Raw genomic sequence first — 18,793 nt, forward strand, 5'->3', positions numbered from 1 at the left:
AGTATTGCTGGGTCTGGAATAAAAATGAACAATGACAATCACAGCACACCTTGAAAAGCTTCTTGCACTCAGCGATCATGTGGGCCAGACCTTGGGTAGCAGCCAAGTTTTCATTCAGGTCCTTCTGGTCGGGTTTGCCCAAGCTTTGTTTCCTCTGTATCACTCTAGATTAAAAAGAAACAAGGACCTCATTAATATGTAGTGACCAGTGAACAATAGCACAGACACCTAGGTGCCAGCACAGGTTATTTGTTGAGCTGGACAAAAGGATCATTAAACAGCAGCAAACCCACTCGATTTATGGCACACACTTACTTGCGTGGGAGTAAAAATTCTTCCACTCCAGTAGCCCTACAGCAATTTGACTCCACTTTAGGAGCAGTCCTGAAATGGGACTTGTCTTTAATTTAAATTAGTTAGTGGACTGCATGGCAAGGTCAAGGTTTTATTTTAATTAAGGTCTCTGAGGCAGTGGGTGCAGCATGAGGTCAGTGCTTAAACTGTCACATCGGAACAGGTCCTTAACAGTTTTACCCATTGATAGATGACAACTTTACACAATAGGTCCATACAACAAATAATTAGGAAGGACACCATAAAGAAGGCACTTTCATACTGGCGCTGTTTTAGTTTGGGAGTTGGTCAGCTGCATCCTGGTGTTTACATAATGGAATTTGCTCCCTTATCCTGATGGTAGAATTGAAAAACTAAGTGGTGGATTTCCTATTTATGCTGTTTTTCCTGAGTTTTCTACAGCTCTTCTGCTGAAATTACAGTGGCAAGCGGGAGAACCCCTGCAATTCTGCTGCAAGGGTTACTGATCTTCCCCTGTATATGTGGATGTTGTGTTACTGGTCTCCCTGTGCATCTGTATGTATATTACTGATCTTCCCATGTAAATGTTTGGATGTGTGTATTACTGGTCTTGCCAACCCATTTTATATCTCTCCCGATTTTTATTTCCATTGAAGTCACCCATTTCACACTATCGCACAAAGTCAAGATCTACCCCAATGTTTGTTACTGGTCTGTATATGTATATTATTAATCTCCCTGTGTATATGTGTGGATGTGTGTTATTGATTCCCTATTCTTGTGTCCAGAAAACTAGCTAATCTTTAAACGGAAATAACGTTTTTTTTTAAACACAACTTCTGTTCCTAGAAAGGAATCATACCTGGGAGAGGAGTTTTCTCTCTTGAGAGTGTTGAGGTGGAACAGTGAAGGGGCCAGGCACACTGCGAGGTTCGTAGGTGTCATCTGGTTCTCTTCTACGACAGCTGCGACATCACTGAGGAAGTAGAGGAGAGTCTGCAGAGCCTCTCGACTCTCATCAGGCAGCAGCATGATGCCAGCCTGGATTGCCTGGAGACGCTGCTCTTTTGGGACATCTGCAGCACAAAATTTGTTTTTTGTAAGACAAAATTTACTTTTCAGACTTGAAGGAGAAGAAGTTAAAGGTGCCTTAAAGGTTAAAGAAAGAAAAACTTGTATTAATAAAGCATCTTATTGGACTATCTCAAAATGCTTCACGTATAATGAATTACTTTGAGATACAATGTTATGTACGCATTTACTGGCAGGCATGAGCACAAAGCTACTAACTGAGTCGTGCTACTCAGACTCCTAAAGGATGGCTGGTGAGAGAAATGAAAATAAGAATGGAAACAGATGCATTCTTCTCAATCTGAAACCAAGCCACTTTCAGTTTAAGTTGATAAATGCAGTGCCCAGTTTGAACTGATCTGCAGAGACTAGGAAGCCTCTGGTTCAGTGATAATAACTTGAATGTATATAGTACCTTTAACATAGCAAAAAATGTCCCAAAATTAGTGCCTTTAAGGTAGAAAAACATTCGATGTTTGTTCCATTCAAATGAGCTGATCTCAGCCAGGCCAACAGTACAGTACGGGCGATGCAATTGGCATTCAAGCTTTCGGAATAGAAATTGGGAAAAAAGTTAGCCACGTTTCTGCTCCTGATTGCTAACTTGTGACTTCAGGAGAGGAGCGCGAGAACATTAGAGAAGAAAATAGTAAGTATTTCTACAATTTGAGTCCACTTTCAACAGTTATCTTGTTCCTTGGGCCTTTGTTTTTTTGCCCTGTGTTTTTAACGTGATGCTTTTATTTTGTGCAGAATGGGAAGCCACTGTACCCTGCTACCACAGTGCACATAATAAGCTTGACAAATTCAACTCACATTAATTTATCCCAAACAGATGAAACAACTTCCTTTTTTGTTCTTAAACGCATGGTTAATTATATGTTTTTATTAGGAGGTAAAGGATGATGAAACACATGATGATTGATGAGCCTATATAGGATTACTTTGTTTTCCTTGTGCAATGAGCTGAGCTGAAAATACGTGTGAACTGTTTCAGGCAAAACACTATAACACAATCCTGATACTGTGGGCAAATACATCACCGTCAAAATATACATCATTCTCAAAATATAAAGAAGCCTCAAAATGTAAAGAATTCTCGAAATACACATCATCTTCAAAATATGCATCTCTGTAAAATATATAACACCATCAAAATGTTTACATAGGAAGAACAAAAAAGGATTCAGCAGGGACATTTAAACAGTGACCTCCAAGACCTTTATTATTATGCTTATAAATTGGTTATGAAATCACAGCACCCTTACACCTGAGAATCCAGTCCCACGTTCACAGACGTGTCAGATGGAATTGCCAAATTATGATGTGGCATTATTAAACCTTTGCCACCTTTATGAATTTCAGAAATGCCAAAATAAATTGTATTTGGTAGTTTACAAGAGCAAAACACGATAAAATAAATTGTGCTCAAATGTATCATCTTGTCACTTGCTCATGACATGATTGTGGTCAAAATGAAACATGGCCTCTCCACTTTCCCAAAGAAAACACCTATTCCTGAAGAGAGTGGCCCCAGACTTCCGCTGGACCTGGGCAAAGTTTGCAGGGTCAGGGGGAGGTCCCGTGATTTAAATGCCTTTGGCAGGCTACGATTGTATCTGGGGCGTCCTCTGCCAAAGACACCCGCAAATCCAACCAAAGAGTCCTGGACCATGGGGGTAGCTGATTTGTGACCCCTCACTTGAAGTCATCTTCCAGTTTCCCCCATGACCCTATTTCTAAAGGGTAAATGCCATTAAATCATTATATACAAAAAACAAATTATTCCTCAGAGTTCCAGGCTCTCAGGTGGGGGGACCATGCATCATGTCCCAAAGAATGGCCATGGTGTCGAACTATGACATTGGAGTCCAAGCCCCCAGTCTCCTTGTGTTGAAGGCCTTGTAATGGACAGGCAGCAGTCCACAAGAACAGCCATGGATTTTCGGAGCCAGTGTCCCTATAATGTTAATATCTTCAGATGCTGGTTTAAAATTTGCTTTGGGCCACTAATCAAAACAAAGATAAATCCAGCGTTTGTAGATCTGGAAACTTCTGCCAAGCTGCAACATGTTCTCTTCAGCTATTACTTACACTGGTAGATCTGAAGAAATGTTTCTGAGAGTTTGCTGGTCATCAGTGGTTCTGGCAGATCTCTAAAATACTGTTTAAGCATGTCTGCTACGTCATATGCGGACTGGCCTTCATAGTTTACGTTATCTGTACAAGTTTCATTCATCTGCCGCAAGGCTTGGATTCGGGACTTTACTCCAGACTTCCGGAATAATCCAACCTGTTTTATTAAAAATATGGAGAAAAACCTTTTTGTAAAGAATGGTCAACAGCAACATCAGAAAAAAAGTGATGTGCAATCTATCAGCAAGGCCGGTTTGTCAGAATTAAGTATACCTTGCAGATCACAAGAAAAATATCCATCCAATTAAATGAAATGATAACTATGTTATATTAATCTTTTACTACATATAGTTGTAAAAATATATAAAGCAATCCACTTTTATCAACATCGAGAACGATGTTTCAAAAAATTAGTGAGTTTACAAGAATCGTGATTAAATGTCATTGTGTCCCCTTTTCAGTAAGACACTGACCTGGTCCAGGCACTGGTTGCGGAGGTAACGCATGGCCTGCTGAATGCTCTGAGGGAGAGGGTGCCCTGAGCGCTGAACATTCACCAGCAGAGGAACCCCAAAAACGTTCCGGTCCTTGTAGTCCGGAACCTTGATCCTCTTCATAAATTTGGGCACGGCCCTGGAAAACAGCGAACATGGAACAGTATGAATACCAATGTATCTTACACACACTTGGAATGGAGCTTGATTGATCGGGAATAGAGAATTATTTATTCAAGCAATAGCCTGCTGGCACTTTGGCTAGGCTGACATGGTCACCTGGGGAAGTGCAAGAGGACCCTCAGAGGAGGAAGGGAGAAAATGGGAGGAAAAAGGATGTTTGACTATTAGGTGAAGACACTGGCAGTCTAATGAAATAGGGCAGTGGACTCCACATGTCCTGGATTGTAGCTACGCTGCCAGATGGAGGGGGTTCAGTGGAGACAAGACACTTCACCACAGCAAAGCAGGCATCTGAAGAGCAGTGTCAACACATACTTTTGTTCTCACCTGTTTCTCCCTTCCTTGCTTTAAGAAGCCGACTCCTTTCTAGAGTATGGTTTCACAACTACTAGGTGCACACTGGAACCTCACCTTAGTGGACATTATTTATCAGAGAGCCTTGACACAGAATGTTGGCAGTGTGGCGGAACCACCAGAGGATTACGGACAATTGTATATAATTCCTTTTACAGCAATGTACTACAGCTGGGGGCTGCACCTTTAATGTATCTGTTAACTGTACTAGGGCTTCTTTCCTGTACTCCGCGTGATGACGTCATGCCGTCTGTCACGTGATCTCTCAACAGCGGGAAGAACATGATGACGTCATGACATCAGAGCTCGGAACCTTCTAGCAGTAGAGCTCGGAACCTGCTGGCAGTTGAGCTCGGAACCTGCTAGCATTTGAGCTCGGTACCTTCTAGCAGTTCCAGAGAGGCATTCAAGCAGACCAGACCTATTTGCATTGTATCCTACAGTTTCCTGTACAGCTTCGTTTGTTCATTAAATTTTATTGTTTTTGATTTTCTGAGTCGATCTCAATTCTTCGGCTAGGAACCCCAGTTCCTACATTGGTGACCCCGATTTCTTCGAACAATTTTCGTTGAAGTTACATCATGGACACGAACGCCGTCACCCTCAAACTGCCGCAATTTTGGGAGCAACAACCGGCCGCGTGGTTTTTCCAGGCGGAAGCCCAATTTGCAATCCGGGGAGTAGCAGCGGATTTGACCCGTTATTATTACGTGGTCTCCACCCTCGACAGCGCCACGGCCTCGCGGGTCGTCAGCCTCCTCGAGAGTCCACCGAACGATGGCAAGTACGAAGCTTTAAAAGCACGTTTACTGCAGATTTTCGGTCTGTCCAAGTCGGAATGCGCTCGCAGACTTATCTCCATGCCCGGCCTCGGGGACTAAAAACCCTCAGAGCTCATGAGCCAAATGCTCACGCTTTTGGGCTCGGAATCGCAATGTTTTCTGTTCCGTGAGCTGTTTCTCTGTCAACTACCAGAGCCAGTACAGACGGCCTTGGCCAATTCCGCGATCACGGATTGTGCTGAACTTGCCACGGAAGTGGATAAAATATTCACCGTCCCACGTCCAATCGTTCCAGTCAAATGGTGCAGGAGAATTTTCGACACTATCCACGGGTTGTCACACCCTGGCATGAGAGCGTCACAACGACTCATGGCAAAGAAATTCGTCTGGAAGGGCATGCATCTCGACGTCCGTGACTGGACCAATACCTGCGCGAGTTGCCAGAAGTCCAAGATACAACGCCATGTTAAGGCCCCAGTCACCACTTTTCCGGTTCCAGAGCGTCGATTCGACCATGTGCACATGGACCTGGTTGGTCCTCTCCCTTCCTCTCGCGGGTACACTCACCTCCTCACCGTGGTAGACCGCACCTCAAGGTGGCCAGAAGCAATTCCTTTGGTTGCCACCACAGCGGCAGACGTCTCCAGAGCCTTCATCTCATCGTGGGTAGCTCGGTTCGGGGTACTGGCTGACATCTCCTCCGACCGGGGGCCTCAATTTACCTCTGAGCTTTGGAACGCCGTAGCTCAAGGTTTGGGCACCAAATTTCATCGTACCACCGCCTACCATCCACAGGCAAACGGTCTGTCTGAAAGATTTCACAGGTCCCTTAAAGCCGCACTGCGTGCTAGTCTCCGTGGGCCTAGTTGGGTGGACAGGCTCCCTTGGGTGCTGCTAGGTCTTCGCACGGCGCCTAAGGACGACCTGCATTCTTCTTCAGCAGAGCTGGTTTATGGCCAACCACTCAGAGTGCCTGGCGATTTTCTTCCTCCTCACACGGAACCCTGGTCCCCAGTTCAGCAGCTCGTCAGCCACCAGGAAGCGGCTAGGAATTTCATCCCAGTGCCTACGTCGCATCATGACCTGCAGCGCTCCCATGTCCCGGTGGATCTTAAGAGCACAGTGTTGTATATGTACCGTTAAGAGAAGAACTGATTTTATACTGCAGTACCGGCAGTGACCACCCCTGTATAAAAGGCCCTAGCAGGCTTCTGTACTTCAGTCTGACGTTATCCTCTGTTCAGTAAAATACCTGTTTAATTGTTCTCCCGCAGTCCGTGTATTATTGTGGCGTGGACTCTACAGTGGCGACGAGCAAGTTCGAACTCACCTGCAGTACTGCATCACCTCACGGGGATCTTTCCCTGAGAAGAAGTTTCTTGGAGGTCGAAGTCAGAGCAACGGGCGTCGACCGCGGGCAACCGCCCAAGGATCCATCGGTGTTCGGAGAATTGCGGGAGAGGCTGTGGAGAGCTGGGCTTGGCTCCCCAGTCAAGGTGCTCCAGCAAATCGTGCTGGTAGCAGGTAGTGCGCTGACCCTTCCGGACTGCGGCGGGCTCGAGCTCGATCGAGCGGCTCTGCAAAAGGGGCCGCACAGCGTCGCCGGGAGGAAAGAGAGAGAGGGTGGAGCGCACAGGGCGCGGTCGGTGCTCAAGAACCGGGCAGCGGAGAGAAAATAAACGAGGGGAAGGAAAAGTGAGACGCGCCGAAGCCGCGGGTCGCCACCATTCCCCTGTAGAATGCTAGGAGCAGCATGGCAGCAAGGGGAAGAAGGAAAAGCGCGGGAGGCGCCATTTTATTCCATTGGGGAAGAAAAAAAAGCGTGGGAGGTGCCATTTTAAATCACCCAAGATGCCGAAGAGTGGCAGTATCACTGCTTTCGACAACGAGGTAGAAGACTGGACCACGTATGTGGAAAGAATTGAAGTGTACTGCGAGGCAAATGAGGTGGCCGATGGAAAGAAGGCGTCGGTATTATTAAATTTGATGGGCGCGAGAACGTACGGCCTATTGCGGAATTTAATTACCCCAGCTAAACCAATGGAGAAAAGTTTTGAGGAGATTGTTAATATCTTACAGGAACACCTAAACCCTACACTGCTGCTGATAGCAGAAAGACTCAAGTTCCATAAAAGAAACCAGCACAAAGATGAGAGCAATGCTGACTATCTTACAGAACTACGCAAGTTATCGAAGCGCTGCCAGTTCGGAGCAGGACTGGCAGACACCTTGTGGGATAAGTTTGTCTGTGGGCTCCAGAGTGAAGGAACCCAGAAACGACTACTTTCGGAAAAGGACCCGACGCTAGAACAGGCTTTCAGCGTGGCAGTATCCTACGAAGCAGCAGCACGGGGAGCTGCGGAAATACAACAGAAACCACAAGAATACAGCGCTAACGAAATGGCGTATGGATCAGAAAAGTGCTATCGCTGCGGCAAAACAACCCATGATCAGAAGGACTGCTGGTTTAAGGACAAAGTATGCAGGCAATGCGGGAAAATGGGACATATAGCAAGAGTCTGCAGGTTGGGAAAGAAAACCAACACTACAAGAACTACTAAGGAAAAGTACAAGAAAGTAAAAAAAATGACAGACAGTAGTTCGGAAGATCAGGAGAGTGATAACGACTCCGGGAGCAGGAGACTAAGTTGTCTGAAGTTACACAACGTGATCGCAAAGGAGGATCACCGAACCATTTGGGTCACCCTCATGATAGCAGGGTCCCAAGTAAAGATGGAATTGGATACAGGATCAGCCCTAACTGTCATGAATCGACGAGACTATGAGCGGCTATTCTCACACATACCCTTAAAGGACACGTCCATTGTATTGAAGACATACACAGGGCAAAAAGTCTACCCCAGAGGAAAAATAAGGGTGCCAGTTAAACATAACGGCAAGGAAACACAGAAACTGTATCTATATATACTACAAGATGGAGGACCACCATTATTGGGACATGAATTGATCCGAAAAATACAATTGGATTGGCATTCCATTCAGGCGCTAACTGTGACTGACAGAAAGGATGATGACGTCGCACCTGGACGACTGTCACAAATTCTAACTGACGCGAAAGAGGTGTTCCAACAAGGACTTGGGACTCTAAAAGGAGTAAAGGCAACGATAAAAATCGAAGATAACGCAAAGCCAAAAATTTTTAAGGCCAGACCGGTGCTGTACGCGATCTGCCCAGCCGTCAAAGCAGAACTGGAGAGTCTGGAGCGTTCGGGTGTGCTGTCCAAGGTGGATTGGAGCGAGTGGGCCACACCCATCGTTCCTGTAATGAAGAAATCATTGAGCAGCACACCTGGGGAGCCGAAGAAGGTTCGCATCTGTGAATCCAGTCCTGCACACAGTACAATATCCACTTCCACGGATAGAAGATATTTTCGTCTCACTATCTGGAGGGAAACGCTTTATGAAGATTGATCTGGCCCAAGCGTATCTACAAATGGAGGTGGAAGAAGCATCTAGGAAATACCTCACGATAAACACTCACAAAGGCCTTTACCAGTACAATCGACTGGTATTCGGGGTAGCATCAGCCCCGGCTATTTGGCAGAGGGCAATGGAACAAGTCCTGCAAGGGATCCCAGGGACCCAGTGTTATTTGGATGACATCCTGGTGACGGGCGAAAATGACAGTGAACACCTTGCCAACCTGGAGCAGGTGCTCACTAGATTTCAGGAATATGGGCTACGAGCCAACCGTCCCAAATGCGAGTTCTTCAGGAGACAAATCTCATATTGTGGCCACATGATTGATGAGGAAGGGTTGCATAAGTCGCCAGAGAAGATTGAGGCTGTAGTCAAGGCTCCAGCACCGGAAAATGTGTCACAACTGAGGTCGTTTCTCGGGCTGGTGAACTACTACCATAAGTTCTTGCCGAATTTATCTACAATTCTGCACCCACTGAACGCCCTGCTGCAAACTGGAGTAACATGGAAATGGAGTGATGAGTGTAAGCGTGCCTTTCAGAAATGTAAATGCCTAATCACTTCAAACGGTTGGCATGTGATGCGTCTCCCTGGAGCGGTGCTGTCACACAAATTCCTTGACGGTTCAGAGAGGCCAATAGCCTTTGCTTCGCGCTTGTTAACCTCAGCCGAGCGTAATTACACCCAGATTGACAGGGAGGCCCTCAGCCTGGTGTGGGGGGTGAAGAAGTTCAATCACTATCTGCACAGGCAGAAATTCACCCTACTGACTGATCATCAGCCCCTGGTCTCCATTTTTAACCCAAAGAAGGGCGTTCCGGTGATGACGGCGCAACGGCTGCAAAGATGGTCACTTTTTCTAGGGGCACATCAGTACGACATAGAATACAAGGGTACGAAGCAGCATGGAAACGCTGATGGGCTGTCGCGCCTACCGTTGCCTACGGTAGAGGAAGCACCTGCAGTGGATCCTGTTGAGATATTCCATGCGACCGTAGTCAAATGTCTGCCTGTTACAAACTCAAGTATAGAGAAGGAAACCCGAAATGACCCGACACTCTCTCAGGTCTATGATTTGACGGTGAAGGGATGGCCAGCACATGGCGACTCACTGTTGCCAGCATTCTCGCCAAGGAAAGAACAGCTGTCAGTGTGCCAGGGGACCTTGATGTGTGGATCCCAAGTGGTAATTCCACCCAAGTTGAGAGACAGAGTGCTCAATGAGCTTCATGAAGGTCATCTGGGAGGGGTAAAAATGAAAAGCCTAGCCAGGGCTTATGTGTGGTGGCCGGGAATCGATAAACAAATTGAGGACCTGACCAAGAGCTGCTCAGGATGCCAGAAAGTCCAAAATGCACCACCACAGGCCCCTCTACACCCATGGGAGTGGCCCTCATCTCCATGGCAATGGGTACACATTGATTTTGCTGGTCCATTTATGGACTCAATGTTTCTAATCGCCGTGGACGCCCATTCGAAATGGCCAGAGGTCATCAAAATGTCCTCCACCACCACGGAGAAAACTATTGCAGTCCTACGGACCATCTTCGCCAGGAATGGCTTGCCAGAACAGATTTGCTCCGACAATGGGCCACAGTTTGTGTCCGAGGATTTCCGGAGGTTTCTGAGGAATAATGGGGTGAAACATTACACATCTGCCCCATATCATCCAGCCACAAATGGATTGGCTGAAAGGTTTGTTCAGACCTTTAAAAAGGCAATAAAGGCGATGTATAACAACGACATACCACTACAACACAAGGTAGATAATTTCTTGTTTGCTTACCGGAATGCGACACATGCAGTCACCAACCAAGCTCCAGCCATAATGTTCTTCAACCGAAGGCTAAGATGTCGCCTGGATTTGCTCAAACCAAACATAAGACGAGATGTTGAAGATAAGCAATTCCAGCACATCAACGAGAAGCCAACCAGGAGCTTCAGGATAGGACAACCAGTCTTGGCCCGCGACTACCGAACAGAAAAATGGCAGCCAGGAACGATATGCACACAGCAGGGACCACTAATGTACACAGTGGACGTTGGAGAGAGCATCGTGAGACGCCAGGCTGACCAGATTCTAGTGTCACAGGAACAAGCCAAACCTATACCACGAGCATGTGCACCTGGTAATGAGCCCGAAGTACAGATTGCGTCTACCTCAGAAGCAGTGGTATTTGAAGCTGATGAACCAACCAATGACAATGAGCCAGAATCGACTCCACCACAAGAACAGGATACTCGAGAAAGACGCTATCCAGTCAGGATTAGGAAGCCTCCTCAAAGACTGAACTTATAAATGATTATTACAGTTGATGTATATAGTACCGAGAAAATTGTAATTGTAATTAGTTATTAATTAGTTGTTAAATGAATGTTATGTACTGTTTATCTAAAAGGGGAGGAATTGTTGTGTATGTACCTTTAAGAGAAGAACTGATTTTATACTGCAGTACCGGCAGTGACCACCCCTGTATAAAAAGGCCCTAGCAGGCTTCTGTACTTCAGTCTGCCGTTACGACCTCATTCTCAGCATTGCTGGCTGTGCAGCTGCCTCAGTCAGCAGGAGGAGAAGGAGCAGCCAAACCAGGAGAGTGGAGAGTGGAAAGTGGTGGTCTCCTGACCAGGAAGACGAGGACAACGATAGGCCACCACCACCACCATCATCACATCAACAGGGGTGCCTGGAGAGAGAAGACAGAGGAGGAGAAGGAGAAAGGAGGCCAGCAACAACATCAACCAGGGGAGAGGCCTTTCCTATCACTGCCTCCCCAAATTGACCTCCACTTCAGAAGAGGGAGAGAGGGGAGAGAAACCACCATCAACAGAAAACAACCAACTGTTTGGAAGGAGGGAAGGAGAACATCTTTCTGAACATCTACAGGTGGGTGTTATTTGGGGCACTCTCCCAAAGACTTTGTATTTCAGGTGGGGGCAGAAAAGAAGAAACAAGGCCGGATCATCAAGGGGTGTGTGTGTGGCTCTTGTTAAAAACTAGGCCACACACACCACTAATAAGCATCCCTTCTATTGCCTGACCTGGGACAGCTGGAGCTGCCTAGGTGAAGTCCAATTTCATTAATTACATCGTTAAGACCTGGTGTGGGACTGAGCCTGGGGCATCTCCAGCTTGCCCAGGTGAAGACATCTTCTCCCCCTGCCAGAAGACCACCACCATCAAAGACTTTTAATTTTCCATCGGAGAGTGCACCCCTGCCAACACCCACCCACCCACCATCCTGAGTGGCAACCCTGCCCTTGCGGCCTCCCTGCTTCCCACCACCCCCCCTCTCTTTGTCTCTCTCTGCCTCTTTCTCTGGGCACTTCAATTTCATTTCATCTTTATTGATTAATTGCCTATTGAGCAGAGGGGAGAAGGCCCCTCTCCCAATTTCAATCAATAAAGGGAGAGGAGTGCCTTCATTTTAAACAGCTCCCTCTGCTCAATAGAGGACAAAAAAAAATACCTGAGGCCATTAACACCTTCAGGCCTGTGACTTGGGGTGAGTGTAGCCCTTATAAAAACACCCCATAATGGCGACTGCATCTTCGCCGGTGGCGGGGCCAGCCAGGACTTATGCGGGAGTGGCAGCCACAGCCACAGCTGCTCCCGCTACTTCTGCTGCCCCGTCACCTTTTAGACTTATGACAAAAAAGCTTGGGGTGAAGAGCTACACTCACCCCACTATGACCATTGAGGCCTGCGTTAAAGCCATGGCCGGGGTTGTCGGCCCCTCAGCCATCGTCGCGGCCTCAAAAATGTATGGGAAGGCTGTGTCCTTCCTGGGGTCGGAGCGGGCGGTGTCCCTGGCCGTCGCCAAGGGGCTCACCGTGGGCGGGACCTTCCTGCCGGTGGATCCTCTCGAGGCCACTGCGCAGAGGATCGTCATTTCTAACGTCCCGCCCTATGTTCCTGGTGAGCTCCTCCTCCCCCATTTACGCCAACTTGGGGAGGTGAGGTCGGGGATCACACCAATCCCGCTCGGCTTCCGGGAGGCCAGCCTTCGCCACGTCTTCTCCTTCCGGCGCCAGCTGGTTATCCAGCTGGCGCGGGAGGAGGACACCAACGGGGCGTTCGTCGTCCTCCACGAGGGGACCGCCTATCGCGTCTTCTGGACGTCGGACGGTGTGCGGTGCCACGCCTGCAAGGAGGTGGGGCACATCAGGAAAAACTACCCCGCCTCCAAGGCTGCCAGATCGTCTACTGCGGCCGAGGCTGGCGCCGCCGCCACTCCTCCCCCCGGGTCTGCCCGCGCATCCCGAGTAACCAATGCGCGGTCGACGCCGGAGGCCGATGCCACCAAGGCCTCCGGCGGGGGGGAGGGAGCGCGTCCGGCCGGAAAGAGGGCGCGGAATAAAACTAAACACCTTGGGGCGGGTCCCCCCGTGGAGGGCCACCCCTTGCCCCTTGCGCCCCTTACACCCGCGCTCCTCGCGGAGTTGATCGGGGCAGACGCGAGTGGGAGGGGCCTCGTGCCCGAGCCTGTGGCCGCAACCGCCGTAGCGGTAACGCCAATACCTGCGGCTGGGCTCGGGCCCAAGGAACCCGACAAACCTACTCCACCGGAGGGAGCAGAGGAGGAGGCCTCTGCAGACATGGAGGTCTCCCTCGCTCCCTCCGTGCTAAAAAGGCGCGACCCCCTGGAAGAGGAGGAGGACCGGGAGGAGGAAGGTCCCTCCGAGCAGGGGGAGTCGTCGCCCGCCGCGGGTACTGCGCACCCCCCCCTCCCCCGCTGTCATCATCACCAGCGATCGGCAGGGGTCGCCTGTCTCTCGGGAGGCTGAGGCAGATGGGTCTGTCCGGCACGTGCCTCCTGGGGATGGGAATGAGACCCTGCCCGTGGGGGGGTCGCAGATCAACCCGCGGAAATTGACATTTTATATGTACCGTTACCCCTCGCCGGGTCGGGCGGCCTGGGGTCCGGGTCGGGCGAGCTCGAGGAAAATGAGCTCGCCCAATGCGACCCGGCCATCTCCCAGGGGCTGCTCGTCCCGGTCAAGGTTTTAATTCAAGACACCCCATCCGCTGGGTCGGAGGTTGGTGGCGGGGAGGAGGATGGCCCCCTGGCTGCGTCTCTGGTGCCGGACGTACTGGAGGAGCTGGGAATTGTTCTCTCCCCGGTTTCTCCGGTCGTTCTGGCGTCTGAGGCGGGGGGGGACTCCGAACCGCCGCCGTCTTCTGGCCCGGCGCCCCTAGAGGCGCCCAGGGAGGAATCCTCTGCCGCCGATCCTGGGGGTGGGATCCGGGCGGAGGCGGGGCCGGCTGGTGCGGCCGAGCCGTTCGCTGCGCACTGCGCGACGGACGGGTCGGCCGCTGGTGACGACCCCCTGGAGGAGGATGGGGACTTGGTGATGGGCACGGAGGACGATTTGGACTCCAGCGCCGATGAGGCGATGGATGACCTCGTGCCCCTTGCCGAGTCTCCCCTCATTCCCGTAAGGGAACTCCGGGATTTTATGGCCACGTGCCTGGGTCGGCGCAATAAGGTCCGGCTGGCCCTCGATAGGTGGTCGGAGCTGGCGGTGCTCATCGTATCCGTCCGCGCCGCCGTTAAGATCATGGGCGCGGACGAGGATGTGAACCCGCTCGAGCTGCGTCGGCTCACAACGTTTCTCACTGGGCTGCTGAGGAAGTGGCGGCTGACCAGCGGCTGCGCTTCCTCCCCCCGTTAGGTGTAGGTAGAGGTTGCACTATGCTTCTGACATGAAGATAACCATAGCCAGCCTCAACATCAACGGCAGCAGGGAGGCGCGCCGCAGATTCAATAACTTCTCGGTCCTTCGGGACGGGAAGTATGCGGTGTGCTTCCTGCAAGAAACCCACACCGTTCCGGGAGACGAAGCCATGTGGCTCCTGGTGTGGCAAGGAGGGGTCAGCATGAGTCACCTCTCCAACAATTCCAGCGGGGTGGCTATCTTGCTGTCCCCGCATTTTCAGCCGGAGATCTTGGGGGTCAAGGAGCACATGCCGGGCCGCTTGCTCCAGGTCACTGTTCGCCTGGGGGGCGTGCCGCTCCATCTAGTGAACGTGTACACCCCTCAGACCAGTGCGCAGCAAGTGCGCTTCTTCGAAGAAGTGTCCGCTCTTTTGGGCTCTGTCAACGTGGGTGAGTGCTTCATCCTCGGGGGGGATTTTAACTGCACCCTCGAGGCGAGGGACCGTTCGGGTCCCCCGCGAAGCCCGGCGGCGATGGAGAAGTTGAGGGACCTGGTTGGGTCCTTCGACTTGGTGGACGTCTGGCGAAATCTCCACCCCGACTCCAGCGCCTTCACTAGCGTGAGGTCTGGGGGAGGAAGGTCCAGAATCGACCGCCTTTACATTTCCCGGGCATACGTCTCCTGCGTTCCGGCGGCTTCCATGCGGCCGGTGCCGTGCACGAACCACCACCTGGTATGGGCGGAGCTCGCTCCTCTGCGTGCACGGGGGGGGGGGGTCCGCGTACTGGCATTTTAACAACCTGCTGCTGGAAGACGCACGGTTCCGGGATTCGTTTCGTCGATTCTGGGCCGACTGGAGAAGGAAGCAGGGGGGCTTCCCCTCCTTGAGGCTATGGTGGGATGTGGGCAAGGCTCACATCCGTCTCTTCTGTCAGGAGTACGCGAAGGGGTCGACCAAGAGGCGGGAGGCCCGGGTCGGGCGGTTGGAGAAGGAGGTGCTCGACCTGGAGTCCCGTCTCGGTCAGGTCGTCGAGGACCCGGCCCTGCGGAAGGTGTACGAAGAGAAGAAGGGCGCGCTGAAGGACCTGCAGCTCGTCAGGTCCCGAGGCGCGTACGTGAGGTCGTGGATCCAGCTCCTGCGGGACCTGGACAGCGGCTCCCCCTTCTTCTACTCGCTGGAAAAAAGACGGGGGGTCCGTAAGCAGCTCTTGGGGCTGCTGGCCGACGACGGATCTCTGGTCTCGGATCCGGAGGGAATCAGCGCGGAGACCCGCGCCTACTACGGGGCTCTTTTCTCTCCGGATCCGTCCAGCGAGGATGCACGCAGAGTTTTGTGGGAGGACCTGCCGAAGGTCAGCCCGGAGGGCGCCGAAAAACTGGACGCTCCGCTAAGCCTGGCGGAGCTGACCGGCGCCCTCCGCCAGCTCTCTAGGGGAAAGTCCCCGGGTTTGGATGGGCTGACCGTGGAGTTCCACAGGACGTTCTGGGACGTCTTGGGGGGCGACTACGCACGGGTCCTGGGGGAAAGTTTGGCGACCGGGGAGATGCCCCTCTCTTGGCGCAGGGCGGTCATTGTCCTGCTGCCTAAGAAGGGCGATCTCCGCCTCCTTAAGAACTGGCGCCCAGTCTCCCTCCTCAGCACGGACTATAAAATCTTTGCCAGGGCCATGTCTGCTCGCCTCGGCACCGTGCTGGCCCACATGATCCACCCTGACCAGTCCTACACGGTCCCGGGCCGGGCCATCCACGATAACATCCATCTGGCCCGGGACCTGGTCCACCACTCCCAGAGGGCTGGTCTGTCGGTCGCCTTCCTCTCCCTGGATCAGGAGAAGGCGTTCGACAGGGTGGATCACGAGTATCTCTTCGGGACTCTGCGCGCATTCGGGTTCGGGACGCATTTCGTCGCCCGGATCTGACTTTTGTACGCCGCCGCAGAGTGTCTGATTAAAGTTAACGGGTCCTTGACGGCGCCCCTTCGCTTCGGGAGGGGGGTGCGTCAGGGATGCCCCATGTCCGGTCAGTTATACGCCATTTGCGTGGAGCCATTCCTGCGCCTCTTGCGGAAGAGGTTGACGGGACTGGCTCTGCAAGGGCCGGGCGTGGAGGTGGTCCTCTTGGCTTACGCTGATGACGTGCTCCTCACGGTCACGGATCCCGCTGACTTGCGGAGGATGCGGGAATGCCAGCAGATTTACTCGGACGCATTCTCCGCCAAGATCAACTGGGAGAAATGTTCCGGACTCCTGGTGGGTCAGTGGCGGGTGGACTCCCTGCCGGAGGAGTTCAGGCCTTTCGCCTGGAGCACCACGCACCTCCTCTATTTGGGAGTCTACCTTAGCCCTGCCGAGGACGCCTGGCCGGCGAACTGGCAAGAGCTGGAGGCCAAAGTCACCGCTCGCCTAGGACGCTGGACAGGACTGCTCCGAGTGTTGTCCTACAGGGGTCGAGCGCTGGTCATAAACCAGCTGGTGGCCGCCATGTTGTGGTACCGGTTGGTCACTTTGATCCCTCCCCCTGCGTTTGTCGCCAAGATGCAGAAGAAGCTCATCGACTTCTTCTGGGACAAAAGGAAGCACTGGGTCTCTGCCGCGGTTCTCTGTCTCCCGCTTAGGGAGGGCGGTCAGGCGCTGGTGTGCCTTCACACCCAGGCTGCGACTTTCCGTCTTCAGACGCTGCAGAGATACCTGTACGTCGAGAATCCTCCGAGATGGTGTGCGCTGGCGACGTATTTCTTCCGCCAGCTGCACGGCCTCAATTACGACACATAGCTCCTGTTTGTGAAAGTGGGCGGCAGGCGTGCCGGCCTGCGGGAGCTGCCTGTCTTCTACCAGGAACTGCTATGGGTTTGGAACTACGTCGCTTCCAGGCGGAGCTCTCCCCCGTCAGGAGCGGCGGCTCTCCTTCGGGAGCCGCTGCTCAGGAATCCGCACCTCCACGACCGCGGGTTCCGGCGGCTGGCGGAGGGCAGGGCTGTGCCTGGCAAGGTGACCAGAGTCGGGGACCTGCTCGATGGCGGAGGAGCGGGCTGGATGGTGCCGGAGGAGCTGGCGCGGCGCCTGTCCTGGGCCAACGCCTGGCTCGTGGTCGAAGCCATCGAGTCGGTGAAAGTGGCACTGGGCCCCGACTCCACTCAGTGTATCAAGGCGGCTCAAGCACGTGGGGCGATCCCGTCCGAGCTTACCCCCGTTCGGACGGAATTCCTCATCGGCGCCCGGCCCCGAAACTCCCCTCGGGAACCGGCTCCTCACAACTTGAGCCATCTCGAGGAAATACCCTCCGTGCCTTTTCATTCCGCGCGGAAGGGTTTCCTGTACGGGCTGCTCCTGCACACTCTCCACTTTGCCATCTTCATCTGCCGTCCGGACACGCCTTGGCGTGGCGTCTTGCCGACCGGCGGAGGTCCCCAATGGAGGGCTCTCTACGCGGGAGTCCTCCCTTGTTCCATCGGGGACTTGGCCTGGAGGGTGTTGCACGGAGCGGTCCCGTGCAATATGGTTTTAAGTAGGTTCACGGACTCCCAGGCCGCCTGCATTTTTTGCGGCCTGGAGGAGTCCGTGTTTCACGTTTACGTCGAGTGTGAGAGGTTGCAGCCCCTCTTTCACTACTTGAAGGGGCTGCTCCTCGATTTTTGGTTGCACTTCAGTCCCACGCTCTTGATCTACGGTCACCCGGTGCGGAGGGGAGCGGGCAGGTTGGAGGGCCTCCTTGTAGGCCTGCTCCTGGGCCTGGCTAAAAGAGCCATCAATTGGTCCAGGCAGCGGGCGGTCGAGGGGGTCGTCCGGCCGGATTGCCTGCCTCTCTTCCGCGGCCATGTTCGCACCCGGGTGGCCCTGGAGATAGAGGATGCGGTGTCCGCCGGCACGCTTGAGTATTTCCGCGACCGGTGGGCGCCGCGGGGACTGGAGTGCATCATCAACCTGGAAAAACAAATTTTAATTTGATTTGTTAAGTTTTAGTTGAACTTTTGTTAATTTACAGTCCAATTTGTTTTGGGTTTTTTTTTTGGTCCAAACAAAAGAGTACCCTCTGTTCAGTAAAATACCTGTTTAATTGTTCTCCCGCAGTCCGTGTATTATTGAGGCGCGGACTCTACACACAGAATACGTGTTCATTCGGCAGGATGCTCGCAAAAACCCGCTCAAACCACCTTACACAGGTCCGTTCCGCGTCATCTCGTCAGGTGACAAGTCCTTCACAGTCGACGTCGGCGGTAAGCCTGACCACATCTCCATCGACCGGTTGAAACCGGCGCATCTGGATCTGAGCGAACCAGTCATCACCGCTCAGCCGCCTCGTCGTGGTTGTCCACCGTCGACTGCCGGTCCAGTACAGCCACAGTCATCCGCCGAGTCGCCA

The 18,793-nt window shown here is 52.3% G+C and overlaps 1 protein-coding gene across 1 annotated transcript in view; it reads right to left on the reverse strand.

Moving 5' to 3' along the window:
* The window catches only part of dlc1 (DLC1 Rho GTPase activating protein), a 60,964-nt gene that overhangs the window by 8,369 nt on the left and 33,802 nt on the right, over positions 1–18,793 (reverse strand). The window contains exons 7-10 of the mRNA XM_085970495.1: positions 3,996–4,155; positions 3,481–3,679; positions 1,178–1,391; positions 50–164 (exon numbers count right to left, since the gene is read on the reverse strand). Coding sequence (XP_085826621.1) covers positions 50–164; positions 1,178–1,391; positions 3,481–3,679; positions 3,996–4,155 — 688 coding nt within the window. The remainder of the gene's footprint in view (positions 1–49; positions 165–1,177; positions 1,392–3,480; positions 3,680–3,995; positions 4,156–18,793) is intronic.

The sequence above is a fragment of the Somniosus microcephalus genome, chromosome 2 (genome assembly GCF_052327205.1).
Source record: "Somniosus microcephalus isolate GS21.2 chromosome 2, FLI_Smic_1.0, whole genome shotgun sequence".
NCBI classification, from domain to species: domain Eukaryota; kingdom Metazoa; phylum Chordata; class Chondrichthyes; order Squaliformes; family Somniosidae; genus Somniosus; species Somniosus microcephalus.